At 54.9% G+C, this 14,642-nt stretch overlaps 1 protein-coding gene and 1 long non-coding RNA gene across 2 annotated transcripts; both read left to right on the forward strand.

Moving 5' to 3' along the window:
• Positions 1 to 1,346: 1,346 nt before the first annotated feature.
• LOC135286152 (uncharacterized) lies at positions 1,347 to 2,914 on the forward strand. Its single transcript, XR_010350631.1, has 3 exons — positions 1,347 to 1,887; positions 2,059 to 2,106; positions 2,762 to 2,914. It is a non-coding gene; the product is annotated as an uncharacterized LOC135286152 (long non-coding RNA).
• A 32-nt stretch (positions 2,915 to 2,946) lies between these two features.
• On the forward strand, positions 2,947 to 13,250 carry MYBPH (myosin binding protein H). Its single transcript, XM_064399156.1, has 10 exons — positions 2,947 to 3,346; positions 3,566 to 3,700; positions 5,506 to 5,673; positions 8,110 to 8,198; positions 9,137 to 9,332; positions 9,664 to 9,803; positions 9,947 to 10,106; positions 10,853 to 10,989; positions 11,400 to 11,586; positions 13,202 to 13,250. Exons 1-10 carry the CDS (start codon positions 2,947 to 2,949, stop codon positions 13,210 to 13,212), a joined length of 1,623 nt encoding a protein of 540 aa, XP_064255226.1. The 3' UTR covers positions 13,213 to 13,250.
• Positions 13,251 to 14,642: the final 1,392 nt, after the last annotated feature.

Raw genomic sequence — 14,642 nt, forward strand, 5'->3', positions numbered from 1 at the left:
CAACCCTCCCAGCTACCTGCAGGAACAGCCCCCTCCATGTGATTTTGATTTCCATCACCAGACTAATTTGTGCTTCCTCACCCAATACTGGGGCCTGGGCCCATTCCTGTCCTGAGGTGAAATCACCACCTGGCAGCAGTTTCTCCATCCCCACTGTGAATCCACAAGTGCAGCCATTGTGGTGGGTAAGGAAAGGTCAACTCCTGCCTCTGGAGCCTGTGGGAAACCCTTTATTTGGAATTGGGAGAACCACCTGTGGTGCCTTTGCCATCAACAGCAGCAGCTCCTCAGTGTTTCCCTGCTGGGGTTTGTTCAACACCCAGCACTTGCCCAACATGTGAATAAACAAGATGCCAATAAACTCTAGTAACGTGGCCCAGATAAGAGTGGGTGATAAACCATGTTGATTCATCTGCTCATAACCTATTAGTCACCCGCTGAGTCAACAGAGCAAAAGCATCCAAACGTCATGGAGCAGGTTGACAGACCCAAGTTTCTTTCAAATTGAGAACTTCAAGTGAAATTATTGCATTGATGTTCTTTATTTTTGCTGGGGAAAGTATTTAATTTTCAGCTGCACTACTCCCTGAAATTGAAATCAGAGCAATCTGAGTGCTCATTTCCCAATGAACTGGAGTTTTGGCATTGATTTATTTTTCTTTCTGAGCTCTTTAAATTGCTTCTCTTAACATATAATCAAAACAAAGTTTGTTTTGGTGGTTTTTTTTTCAGTGAAGTGGGTTTTTTGTTAAGATTAGACATGGTGATTGAGAAAGACACAGGGAAGATGCCTGAGCAGATGTTTGTGGGAGTCTGGAACTGGCCACCTCTATCAAGGCATGGCCCATGTGTAGGGGTCAAGCAGAGGAGTCAAGGAGGGGGCCAAGGTCATCCAAGGCACAATGAAATCCTGGTGGGCCAAGGTATGGGGAAACCAGAGCTTCTCCAATTGGCCCCCAGGAGCCAAAGGCAGCTGGAGCAGGAAGGATGGATGATCCTCTCCAGCCCTTCCTTGCTGTCTGGGCAGCAGGACTTGTCCTCTCTCTGGCTAGAGCAGCTGCAGGGTATTTTCTGGTTCATGACCAAGCTGGCAATTTTGAGCCACTCCAAGGTGTTCTGGGCAGAAAAGGAACTGCCAGTACCCATCCATGCAGGCAGCAGAAATGTCTGAGAGGTCCATATCACTCTCTCCTGCCCCAAGGATCTCATCCTGCAGGCATTCCAAGGGAATTTTGGGTAATGCAGAACTTTTATTACTCATATTCCTCCTCACTGGGGAAATAATCAAGAAACATCTGGGTTATCACATAGTGTGGGGCAAACAGACCCTCCCAGAGGCACCAACATTATCTCAGGGTATCCTGGCTTCGTTCTGCTGCCAAATAACCAGGAGACAAAAAAATATCCCTCCTGGAGGAGGAGGGTCATGCTGCTTCAGCTGGGGTGCACTCCTCAGGCTCTTTTTTGGGATGTCACCATGCATTTAAAGACCCGCCTGGCCAATGGGCCTTTGCTCTTCTTTCTCTCCCTCCCATTCCTGGGTAACCACAGCTACCCCACCTGGAAAACCAGCCCCTTGTTAGCAAAGTTGGGATTATCTGGCCCTGCAGACAACGTGCCTCATGCTTGGGCTGTCTCGGAGATGCCTCTTGACCCTGATGTCCATGTCTGGAGATGTTTCCTGGGGACAGAACTGTGAGCTCACAAAACTGTGAGCTCGTGGACCATCACCCAGGAGAGCCAGGTTTGCTTGGCTACTTCAGAGCAGCCTCTCTGAGACAAGGAATTAGCTGGAACATGGGAAAAACACTCTCTCAATTCTAATTGCAGGATGGTTAGGGATACAGAGACACTTCTAGCAATGTCTCATGCACATCATGAGGGCAAGTAAGGGAACAGGAGCAAGGAGAGGGTGGGTGGTTTATGACCCATAGAATTAATGGGGCTTTCCTGGGTCACTGGGAGGATTTGGGGGGTGAATCTGAGTTTGGGGGTAACAATAGGGTGGCTGGACATGAGTTCTGGGGTGACATGACGCATCTTGTCTCTATGGACAAGGATGGTTGATTGAGCAGAACAAAGGCTGGAGAGCATGGCATAGGGCTGGTGAGTGATTTATCTTCCCCAGAAATGTGGGTTAGGGGTATGGGCAGCTGGGCTGGTCCAGGTAACTCAAAGGTTGTCTTCCGACCACTTCCAACCCAGTGGGATTTGGGATGAGGCTGAAGAAGGACAGAGGAACCAGAGGGGTCTGGGGTTACAGGGACTGTGGGAGGATCTGAGGGGGAGCAGGAGGGTTGGGGGGGGTCAATGGAAGATTAACCGGGGGGGCTTGGGGGAGTCAGTCTGATGTAATTCAGGAGCTAAGGAAGGCAAGGGGGATGGGGGTTCCAAGGAGAGTCTGTGGGACTGGGAGGCAGTGGGTGGCTGAGGAGGTGGCAGTGGGGGTGGGGAAGCCCTTAGTCAGAGGGGTGCTGGTGCTGGGGACAGGAGCCATGTCCCCAAAGAAAGGTGACCTGGCCCTGGCCTTTCCAGTCCTGAGTGAGCCCAAGGGGGCCGCTGGGGGGGCTGGGCCCATGTGTTGCCATCCCATAGGAGGGGGCAGCTGGGGCTGCTGAATGTGCAGGTCCCGGGTGGCTATTCCTGGCAGTCCCGCCTGCGCAGGCAGATTGGTTTGCAGGGAGGTGACAAGTGCCAGCCAAAGCCTATAAAAGTCACCCAGCCCCTGTTCTGGCTCAGTGACCTGGTTCCCCCCTCCCAGCACAGCAGAGATCATTGGTCCAGAGTGGAGGCACCTGGTCCTGAGCCAGGACCCCAACCTCAGAGTCCAGACCCCAGATCCAGAGGAGAGATCTTTTGTCTGGAGCAGGAATCTCAAAACAGAGCAGACACTCCGGAGCAGAGACCCCAGAACATCCCCTTGCCCAGCCCCTACGCTTTTCAGCGATGACTGGGAAAACTGCACCTCCAGCCAAAAAACCGGCTCCGGCAGCGGCCAAGAAAAAGGCAGCGCCAGCCCCGAAGGAAGGAGCAGCCCCGAAGGAAGGAGCAGCCCCAAAAGAAGAAGCAGCCCCAAAAGAAGAAGCAGCCCCAAAGGAAGGAGCAGCCCCAAAAGAAGAAGCAGCCCCAAAGGAAGAAGCAGCCCCAGCCCCAGCAGCAGCTACTGAAGAGACCCCAACCCCCGAGCATCCCCCGGAGCAGCCCCCAGCCCCCACAGGCGAACCTGCTCCCATCCCCACAGAAGCTGGAGCAGAGGCAACTCCCGTGCCTGCAGAAGGTTCCTCAGCTCCCCCAGACGAACCCCCAGCCCCAGCCCCTGAACCTAAACTGGAGAAACCAAAGGAAGGTGAGTGGGGAACACTGGAGTGGGGAGGGGACATAAGCAAGGCTTGGAGGAGGCATGTGCCGGGGAGAAGGGATGGGGGGGTGAAGTCATCAAGGATATTTTTGCAGTGGGATAGGGCTGGGGATTAGGTGGACTGAAGACAGTCCTGGAGGTTGAGTGATTGCCCTCCAAGAGCCCCGGTACTCGAGCCCTGCCGTCACCACTGTGGGTTTGTTACAGAGCCACCCAGCTGCCCCTTGTCCTTGGCTGTGGAAGAAGTGAGTGAAAACTCATTCACGCTGACCTGGAAAGCCCCGGAGCAGACGGGCCGGGCAGGCCTGGATGGATATGTGGTGGAGATCTGCAAAGATGGAAGTAGGTTTGGTCTTTCCTACCTCATGAGCATGGAGACATGGTGCATGGTTGTGGGATGGGATGGAGCTGAGTGGAACACAGCAGTGCATTTCCCCCATCAACAATTCACTTTCTTTGCCCAAATGGATCCATTTTTAATGCTTATTTCTTTTCCATGAAGGAACAGGGAATCCCATTGCCTTCAGACAGTAGTGATGGCTTTAGCAGGGGCTTGGAGAAGGTTTAGAGTCACTGCTATGTCCAGCTCTAGGGGGGAGCAGAGACCAACACAACCTCTGGGGATGGTCTCTGATGAGCTCCAGAGCTGCAGAGACCCGGGGCTGGGATGGTATTTCAAGAAAACAGGAGGAAAACATTCAACCCTTCCATGTTTTCCCAAAATGAAGCATGGAAGGAACGGGGATAAAATGGGAGGATGGGGAAGGGAAGGGTCCTGGGCATGTATCAACAGACTTGATTATGTCTGGAAGGAGGGTGGCCGTGGTGGATGGAGGTGGGCTGGGAGGGGGCAGCAGTTGTCCAGCAATTGTCCATGGTTCTCCAGTTGTATTGCTGGGCGGTGGAACGAGGTGAGTGGATAAGATTTGTGTTTTGGGCACTCTCTCAAAGCCCTGCTGGGCTTTGGGATGAGAGTGAAGGGTCTGTGTGGCTGGGGGGATCTGCAAGGGAAGGCTGGGCTGAGTGGTTTGGGAGACCCAGGTGGCCTATGGACCTCAGGGAACTTGATCCTCAGCTGTTTAGCTTGTGGCACACATGATGGACACATTCTTGGCTGAGGCTTCCATTGTTGGGCAGCGGGTGGAGAGGTCACTATGACTGGGTGGGATGCTTGAGGAGGTCTGTGCATGGGACAAGGAAAGATGGAGCCATTCCTGGAGGGATGTGTCTGACAGCCACCAAAAGGGCCCAGCCTGGATGCTCTGCTGGCTTGCTTTGGGTCTGCTGGAGGACAGGAGAACTCCAGTCCCTCTGTCATCACCCGGGGGCCACAGGACTGCTGTATTTGGGCTGGTATAGGACTCTGGTTGGCTAAAATATGGTGAGATTTGAGTGCGGGCTGATTCGAGCAATGCCAGTGGTGAAGGGAAAGAGGATCTGGTGGGATTTGCCTGCTCCAGTAGCATTGACAAGAAAATCATCTTGTTCTGAAGGTGCACATGAGGGCTTGGCTCACCCTGGCATATGTGGGTCACTCTCATTGCCCACCTGGGACACCCACTCCCTGGGGGACTGAGACAGTTTATTTTCTAAGTGAGAAACATCTTGAGAGGTTTGGCACATGGCAAAGGCAGGTTAGCTGGGTCTGGAGGAGGGCTGGGCTCTGGGTTGAGTTTGAGACATCCCTTACAAGCAGGAAGAACACGTGGAGAGGTCTATCCGGCCAGGGGCAGGTCCTGAGCAGATCTTGCTCAGTGTGGAGGGGTTTGTCCATTGTGAGCCCCAGTGTTGTCCTGGGGCAGTGAGAGGAGCAGAGTGCCTGGCAGGGAGCTCCAAGGATCTTTCGTTTCAGAAATGCACCTGGTCAGCAGGGACGTGTTCACTGGCCCGATGCCTTTTCTTGCTTGCAAATGTCCTCGTGTTCCAGTGCTGAGCTCCTGCCAGCACTTCATACCCCACACTCCTTGGCAGGGGTGGCCAACCTCCCTGCCAAAGTTCGTTTTTCTGCTGGTGCCCCAAATCCTTCCCCATTTCCAGTGAAAGGATTCTTTGCCTCTGGGTCTCGCCTTCCGGGCCTTGATCCTGCTGCTCAGGGCGTGTCTGTCTATCCACGGCACATCCAAAGACCTGTGCTGGGTCTGTTGCAGGTTCAGACTGGAAAGCTGTGAACCAGGAGCCTTTTCTTTCCACCCGCTACACAATCCCAAACCTCAGCTCTGGGGACAAGATCCATGTGCGGGTGATGGCTGTCAGTGCCAGCGGAACCAGCATCCCGGCCACGCTGGAGCAGCCAGTGCTCATCAGGGAGATCCTCCGTGAGTACTGCTCCTGAGGGCAGAATTCCTGTGTGAAATCTCTGTCCATCCCTGCACCATGAGCAGCCTCTCATGGGTGTCATCCAGACTTTGACAGATGTTGTTCTCAGTGACTGTGTCCAATTCCCTTGGCAGAAGTTTCCTGACCTCTCCAATCTTGCTGATGTTGAAATTTTGGGGGTGAAGGACTCAAAAGGCAGATCCACATTTTCCCATTTAATGGCAAGAGCTCAGAATCCACCTCCCCCTCAGCACATCTCCTCCCCTCGGTGGTGTCACATCCTGAATATGCCATGGCACACTGTCCACACACATTGGACAGCTTTGTTTATTTATCTCAGGGAAGTCAAGAGCTGGTTGTCTGGAGCATGGGAACTTTAATCATGCTGAACTCGCTAATGAATGAGTTGCTCCCATGCTTAGCAAGACTCACATTCCTCTCAGGGTGCTGCCAATGTGCAGATGGCTGATGCAGAAGGGCAGGGCCTGTTTGCACTCAGCAAAGAGCAAATAGTCATTTTCCCTCAGAAGGAATTATTAATGCTAAAGTTTTCTTGTTATTCAACACATCAGATTTTTCAGCTGCTTAAAAATAGTAATGATAACAAAAGTTATTCCAGGAACCACCAGCTTTTCATAGGAAAAGGCTTGGAGAAGACTATCAGCCATGGAAAGGGTCCTGCAGGGTCCATCTTCTCAGTGTGCTCGGAGGAGGTGAATTTGGCTTTGGGGTGGTGGCTGTGCCTGTTCACCTCTAATCTCAAAACCATCCCACCAAACCTCATAGAACTGGGAAAACTGGGGTGTGAGGGAGTGGCATGAGATGGCACAGCTTGTGCTTTCTACACCTTGTACCTGCTGTCAGAGCTTTGTCCCAGGCATATGTACAGATGTAAAACCCAAAGAGCTGAGAGACCCCCACACAACTTAATCTACTGGGTCCCTTCCCTTCCCTTCCCTTCCCTTCCCTTCCCTTCCCTTCCCTTCCCTTCCCTTCCCTTCCCTTCCCTTCCCTTCCCTTCCCTTCCCTTCCCTTCCCTTCCCTTCCCTTCCCTTCCCTTCCCTTCCCTTCCCTTCCCTTCCCTTCCCTTCCCTTCCCTTCCCTTCCCTTCCCTTCCCTTCCCTTCCCTTCCCTTCCCTTCCCTTCCCTTCCCTTCCCTTCCCTTCCCTTCCCTTCCCTTCCCTTCCCTTCCCTTCCCTTCCCTTCCCTTCCCTTCCCTTCCCTTCCCTTCCCTTCCCTTCCCATTTTCTCTGGGCCTGCATTTTGTACATCTCACCAGTTCATTTATAGCACCCCAGGGTATTTTAAATAGCAGCAATCGGACAGCACAGAGCTTAACAACAGGTGGGATGAGTGGGCTTGGGAGGTGGAGAGAGGCAAGGAGAAACCAGATGGAGGATCAGCATGGGAGTCACATTTTGCAGGGAACAAGGGCAGGAAAAAAGGCCTTCCCACCATGGCACTTTGTCACTGGGGCCACTGACCTTGGCCAGCCCAGTCCCTCTGAGAGAAGCACTGGGGAGCTGGGGAAAACATCCATGAATTAACATTCCTCCCCGAGGTCAGGTTTCCCTGCCTGAGAGAGACTGATGAGCCCAAGTGGCAGCACTGGGGATGATCCCTGCAGAAATCTCAGCACGAGCAGAGCAGGGACAGTCTCAGCTGTCAGGGAGGGCCCTCACAACTGTTTGGCTCAGGCCTGGTTTATTCTGGCTGGGCCCCCTCCCCAGGGTTAAGCTTGTGCACATTTAACCTGGGCAGAGACTCCCCGCTCCTTTCCGAGGGGCTCCAGAGGGATCCCTGGGTGTCACTGAGCCAGCAGAGTTGTACGGCTTCTGTTCCGCCCTGGGAAGGGGACACGTTCCATGAGCATTTTCCAGTGGGGATTTTGCTTGTCTTTGTTATGTTTCCTTGGGGATGTTTGCCTTTGTCACGAGCCTTAGCCTTTCACAACTTGGTATGACCAGGCACCTCCTTGGTGTTTCAGAGGCCTGGACTGCACAGGGAAGGTGGAGGTCAAGCCTTGTCCTTGCTGAAAGTTGGGCTGTATGCCTCCGGAAAGTCAGGGGGAGAAATATTTCCCAACTGGGAGATGCTGTTCCCTGCCTTGTTACAATATAAGTTGTGTTGTGGCTCTTCTGGTTGAGGCCAGGCTGTCTGCATGGCCGGGCAGTAATGAAGAGGGGTGAATGATCCATCAGAATGCTGCCCTTGGGATGGTGACTTGGGATCCCAGGGACAGCTAACACTCTGGGTACATTCAGTGGCATAGGCTAGCACAGTCTTGCAGGGGAGCAGAGCTGTCCAGGAGATGAGAGGGAGAAGGTGGCCGTGTTGGGGTGGATTTCTTGCTGGCCAAGCAGGGGTGTGTATGGGGAGGGTCAGCCAGCTGAGGAGTGGGAGTTCCTTGTCTCAGAATGTGAATTCCATCCTAGAGCTCCCGAAGATCCGCATGCCTCGGCACCTGCGGGAGACTTACATCAGGCGTGTGGGGGATGCTGTGAACATCATGATCCCCTTTCAGGTACGTGGGCAATTTAATCCACTGGGCATTTCACTCCAGATTAGCTCCTGCAGGTTAGCTTATGGGTCCAACTGTGCTCTGACTTGGCCTGGTCACTGTGTCTTATGAGCCAAGGGTGGGTGATGGGCTGGGAATCTCTCTCCTCTTCCTGCACAGATCCCATTTTTCCCCTGCTACATCTTTTCTGATGATGCTGCAGTGGGACAACCCCAAACCCATCAGGACATGGACTGTTGCTGCTGTCTCAACCAATAGGTCCAGTTCAGCTTGTGCTCCTGGCCAGGATCTGGCCATATGCCTTGGGACCCCACAGCACAGCACTGGGGTGCCTAGAGGGGACCAGCTGCCTTTGGAGGACGGATGCCCCAGGGCTGTGATGGTGGATCAATGCTGACACTGGAGGGCTAGGCTGGAGGTTGTCTCCTCAGCTATCTCCTTCATCATGTCTGGGACATAACCAGAGCATCTCCACCGTGGCAGGTGGCTCTGAAACATGTTGGGCAAGCACAGGGAGTGAGAGGCCCCTGAGCTGAGGGGCTTGTCCATGCCATGTCTCACAGACAGTTTGGACTCTGTGCTGGCCATGCTCCAGACATAAATTTTCCTGTATGCCGAGTCCAAGTCCTGGTGCTAAGCTGGAGCCTGGGCTCAGCACCTGGGCCCTGTGAGAGCACAGCTGTGCCCTGGCAAGTACACTGGGGCTTGCTCCATGAAGACCTTGGGGAGCTACCATGTTCCTGCCTCATCCCTGGAGCCCGATGGCTTCGCACTAGTGAGTCTGACAGGAATCAGCTGTACCTTCTTTCTCGGGGACTGCTGGATGGGAGAGGTGGCACTCGTGCTGCTGCTGCCTGGACACAGCGGGGTGGCTCTGCCACCTGTCCCTCCCAGCAGGACCTGCTGTGCCCGAGTGGCTCCTGACCTGCCTCTTGCTCCAGGGAAAGCCACAGCCCGAGGTGAGCTGGACCAAGGGAGGGCAGCCCCTGGACACCAACCGCATCAACATCCGCAACACGGCTCGGGACACCATCTTCTACATCCGCCAGGCCCAGCGCGGCGACTCGGGCAAGTACGAGCTCACCGTGCAGATCAACGGAGCCGAGGACAAGGCTACCCTGGACATTCAGGTCGTTGGTAAGCTGAGGACAGGACCCTGCAGGATCACTCTGGAGTTCATTTCTCCTCCTTGGTTGGGTAAGGCTTGTCCTGGGTGGGATGTGATGTGGCAGCAACAAGACAAAGGACTCTGGAGTCCCTGTTCCAGTGAGATCCTCAACAGGATCATGCATGTGAATTTCTCTGTTGGGGATGCAGAGTTTCTGCCAGCCTTGCCCCTCACAGCTTCTCATCCCTTGTGTGCTGCACCAGGGTGAGGAGAGATTAAAAGAAAGATCAAGGGATGGTCAAGGTACAGAATGTGGGGGGAGCAAACTGGATGTCACCCTGAGGGTGTTTGTGTTTGCAGAGCCACCTGGCCCTCCCCAGAACCTGAAGCTGGTGGATGTGTGGGGCTTTAATGTGGCCCTGGAGTGGACCCCCCCTGCGGACAATGGGAATGCTGAGATCAAGGGCTACAGGGTGCAGAAGTCAGACAAGAAGAGTGGGGTGAGCATGGGCGCTCCTGCTGCTGGTGATGCCCTGATGGAAGAGGGACTGCTGCACTCCCTGCCCCACCCTACACCTTCTCCATCCTTGTCACAGCCTGTCTTTCCTCACTGCTCTCTTTTTTCCTCCTTTTTTCCTTCCAGAAATGGTTCACGGTTCTGGAGCGCTGCACCCGCACCAGCTGCACCATCTCTGACCTCATCATTGGCAACACCTACTCCTTCCGAGTGTTCTCCGAGAACATCTGTGGGCTCAGCGACAGCGCTGCTGTGGCCTCTGGGGTGGCCTACATCGAGAAGACAAGTGGGGACATGTCCTGGTTGAGGGGCTGGGGAGGGCGGTATCCAAGAGTGGTTTTGACAAATGGGCCAGCAGGGCTTCCTTGGAGTTGTGTTGATGCTGCTGGGCTGGTCCCCAGGACAAGACCAGCAGGGGTGAGGCTGAGCACCCCCAAGGTCCAGAGGTCCCCTGACCCCTCTCTGCAAATAATTTCTCCTCTGGGGAAAGCCTGTGCCATGCTCAGCCCCCTGAGAGGAACCAAGGAATGGACATCCCTGGGATGAGATGGAAGCAGGAGCTGGGAAGGGTCAGAACAGACCTGGCTTTGTGCCCACAGCTCGGGGCCAAATCTCCAACCAGCCCTGCTCTCCTTCCATCCATTTCTGTCCTGCTCCCTGGTAGCACACAATGACCTAGTGTCTCTGCCATCTGCAGAGCTTCCCTCCAACGCGTTTCTGTGGATGAGATTTGGGGATGGAGTGGGAGATTCAGAGTGTGCCTGGCCTGGGTCTGACCTGCTGCACACAGGGTGTGTCACAGTGGGGTTGGCATCCCCCCTGTTCCTTGCAGGGCCTGGGCACTACATGCCATGATTGGATGAGGAAACAGGGCTGCTCTGAGCTGAGGCCAGGTCCTTGGGTCAGGCCAGGTGACATCTGGCTTCTTACAAGAGGGAACAGAAGTGGGTTTGGGTACCTTGTGCTGAATTCCTATGTTGGTCAGCCTGGGAACCTGAGGTCTGCCTCAGCTAGAATTAATTATTTCCTTAGAAACCACTTACCAGCCAGAGAAGATCCCCCAGCGGGACATGATGGAGCCTCCAAAGTTCACGCAGCCCCTGACGGACCGAACGACTACACGGGGCTACAGCACTCACCTCTTCTGCTCCGTCCGGGGCTTCCCCCAGGTCGGTGGCTCCTCTGTGGACACTATAACCTTGGCCTGGGGACACCAGTGGGGTTTTTTGCAAGGTGCCTGGAGGTGGGAGACCATCTGGGAGGTGGTTGGTGCTGATTATGGTTGGGTGAGGTTAAGGGGCTGAAGCTGCCCTCTGAGTCAAACTGGGGCACATTTCTGCATGGAGATGGGAGACTGGTCTTAAATCAAACCATGTCCTGTTTCCTCTGTGCTGGAGGAGGAAGGGTGGAGCAGTGGTTAGGGCCCACAAGTGGGAGATCTGGATCTTCAAAATACTTCTGACTGTGAATCCTACCATGGCCACAAGCTTCAGGCAGGGCCAGTGCAAAGGCAGAGAGAGGTGGCTGCATTTTGGGGACAATTAGATTTCTCATTTCTCTCCCTGCTTTAAACTTTCAGCCCAAAATAATTTGGTTGAAAAATCAGATGGAGATCCGGGAAGATCCCAAATACATAGCACTGATTGATCAGGGGGTGTGCTCCCTGGAAATCCGCAAGCCTGGCCCTTTTGATGGGGGTGTCTACACCTGCAAGGCTGTGAACCCCCTGGGGGAAGCCTCAGTAGACTGCAGACTGGACGTGAAAGGTGAGAGTGGCTCACGGGAAGGAGGAGCAGGAACCCTTGCCTGCCTTTTCCTGGTCTCACTTTCCCAGTGCTCTGGTTTGTCCCTGTTTTGTGTTGATCCTGGTTGTGAGGGAGTCTAAGAACACTGGGAAGCCCTGTGGAGCTGCACCTTTGGGCTGCTTCGGTTTATGGTCTTGAAGCATCTTGAAATCACCTTTCCTTATTCACAGGAAAAAAATGGGGAGGAAACCAGAAATGGGAGAGCCAGAGGAGCTGCGGGAGGCCTGGCCCAGCACTGGCTGCCCCTGCTCCTGCCCCAAGCATGGGGGGGTGTGTGTGAACCTCCTCCCCTGCATCTGGGCTGCTCTGATTTATGTCTTGGCATCCTGCCCACATTTCCCACTCACATTTCCCTGCCTCAGCAGGGCATCCAGAGCAGACCTGCCCTGTGTTGCTCCCCACAGCCCCTCCTCGGCCCACGGGGGGATCACTGCCCGCACACCCTCTGTGTGTTCCTGTGCTGGCCAGATGTCCTTAAACACTTATATTTCCTCTCCCGTGGCTTCCAAGCACACTCTTGCCCCCAGACACACTCTGCCCCTCTTCCCACACAGGCAGGGTTCCAATCTGGCAACCCCAGCACCCCAGTCCCTCTGGAAGCTCCAGGGCTGTTGGTGAGGCACAGGGTCAGTGCTCAGCTCTGTGGGAGCTGCTGCTGGACCCTGCAGGAGAGCTGACCCAGCTGGCCCCAGTCCCGTGGCCCCACAGGCACATCCTCAGTGCAGCTGTGCAGGGAGTCTCAACAGAACAATGATCTGGGTGGGATGGGATCTTAAAGTTCACCCAGTCCCACACCCTGCCATGGGCAGGGACACCTTCCACTATCCCAGATTGCTCCAAGCCCCGTCCAGCCTAGCCTTGAACTTTTCCAGGGATCCAGGGGCAGCCACAGCTTCTCTGGGTAACCTGGGCCAGGGCCTCACTATCCTCACAGGGAGAAATTCTTTCCCCATACCCCATCTAACCCTGCCCTCTGGCAGTGAGAAGCCATTCCCCTTGTCCTGTCATGCCATGCCTTGTCCAAAGTCCCTCTCCAGCTCTCCTGGAGCCCCTTTAGGCCCTGGAAGGTCTCCCCCAGAGCCTTCCCTTCTCCACATGAACACCCCCAGCTCTCCCAGCCTGGCTCCAGAGCAGAGGGGCTCCAGCCCTCAGAGCAGCTCTGTGGCCTCCTCTGAGCTCACTCCAGCAGCTCCAGCTCCTTCTGCTGCTGTTGGGTCCCAGGGCTCGAGGCAGCTCTGCAGGTCTCACCTGCGTGGAGCAGAGGGGCAGAATTCCCCTTCCCCTGCTGCCCACTGGGGGATCAGCCCAACTGGCCAAGGAGGATGAGCTGGGCATTGTGCTGGGGACACAGAGCACCTTGGAGTCACCCAGGCTGGGGCCTCGGGGGACACTGGCCTGGAGCAGGCAGTGATGGGGGAGTGTGGGATTGCTTGGGGTAGGTGTGTGCAGGGATGGGGTGTGCAGGGTTGAGATGTGCAGGTGCACATTGGGGTGAGCACACAGCACTTTTGGGAGACAAAAGGGGAGTAAGACAAGGGGAGTTCAAGGTGTTTTTGTCTCCTGTGCTCTCCTACAGTGCCCAAATGAGGACACGTTGGAGGACAAGACAAAGAGCAAGGTAGGTCTGGGTTGGGGCACCAGGATGGAGGGAAAGTGGATCACTTCAGGGGGCTGGAGTGGGCTGAGTGTCCTGGATTAGCCCTTGTTACCTGCTGATGGAGTTCCAGCTCAGGTCTTCCTTGTCCTGTGGCTGGAGATGCATGGGTGGGGTGGGATGATGAACCTGAGGGAAACCTATCCCTTGGTGAGGTGGAGGGAGGGCTGTAAATGTGGCTGGGTTTGTCTTGCATTAGAGCTGTGGCAGGGACATGTTTCCCACCCGTCCCTGACCAGGGCTCTCTTGGTGCCCTTGCAGGACTTGGATCTTGTTCCTTTTCCCAGGTGGATCCTGCAGGTGCCAGGCGGTGGCGGGGCAGGTGCTGATGCCCCTGGCCATGGTCTCTGCTGCCTGCTGCACTGCCCTCCCTGGCAGTGCTTTGGGGGCTGCACCTCAGCCTGCCATGGCATGGCACTCTCTGAACCTGTCATTGGCTGTGACAATAAAACAAACCCAGCTGAGGGGCTTTGGCCCTAATAAAAGACACCAAACGCCTCTGTCTTGCTTATTGTGGGGTTGGCTTGGGTGGGGAGATGTGGAGGGGTGCCAGGGCTGCTGTTGGAGTCACGTAGGATCCCACCCAACCAAGGGTAGAGGAGATGGGTTTTGAGCTTGGAAAGGAAGGACCCACAGGGAGAAACACACAGGGAGATTACTGAACCAGAAGGAGCCTAACAAGGAGAAAGAGAAGGCGGAAGGATTTCCTTCTGGAGCAGGGGAATGATTCTGGCTGGGGAAAAATAAATGCTACATCAATGTTGCAGCACCTTAATGCTTCTTTATTGAAGCACAGTTTTTTTATCCACACCAGTGAGGCAATGATCCAGCTGGGAGCTGTCACCTCCCCACGGTGGGTACAGGACATGTTGATGTTTTATCCAGAGAGGACTCATCCCTGTGAGCTGGTGGCTCATGTGCAGGGTGAGTTATCACTTGAGCTCTGGGCCAGCTCGGGGCAGACACTGGGTGTTACCAGAGCCCAGAGGGCTGGGGGCATGAGGGTAGGAGCTCTCCCAGCTGCATGGCAGCTCTGTCATGGGGCCAGAGCCACATCCTGCCTGTGTCCTGGCTGGCCCTGGAATTGTCAGTGTAGATGCAAATCCAGCCTGGCATGCACAGATCGGAGCCCATCCCACTCTTGGTGCTACAGAGAGCAAAGTTGGGCAGTGCCCGTGATTAACCAAGCCCCTCTCTGCCCCATCTCTCCTGCAGCCCCTCTGCTTTGTCCCCATCTGTCCCCAGGCACCTACAGCCCAAGATGAAGCCCAGGGAGTGTTACTGGTCCCATGAGGCTCAGTAATGGTGCAGCACCAGCCACACCAGGGTTGTTTCCACCATCAGAGGGCATTGTCGGATTAAT

The sequence above is a fragment of the Passer domesticus genome, chromosome 25 (genome assembly GCF_036417665.1).
Source record: "Passer domesticus isolate bPasDom1 chromosome 25, bPasDom1.hap1, whole genome shotgun sequence".
In the NCBI taxonomy this organism is placed as follows: Eukaryota; Metazoa; Chordata; class Aves; order Passeriformes; family Passeridae; genus Passer; species Passer domesticus.

Bases quoted from the DNA above. Each gene is read 5' to 3' on its own strand.
- MYBPH (XM_064399156.1), top strand. From the start codon at position 2,947: ATGACTGGGAAAACTGCACCTCCAGCCAAAAAACCGGCTCCGGCAGCG. The intron at 3,701-5,505 runs GTAGGTTTGGTC...GGTCTGTTGCAG, and splicing joins GGAGATCTGCAAAGATGGAA to GTTCAGACTGGAAAGCTGTG. The intron at 5,674-8,109 runs GTGAGTACTGCT...ATTCCATCCTAG, and splicing joins GCTCATCAGGGAGATCCTCC to AGCTCCCGAAGATCCGCATG.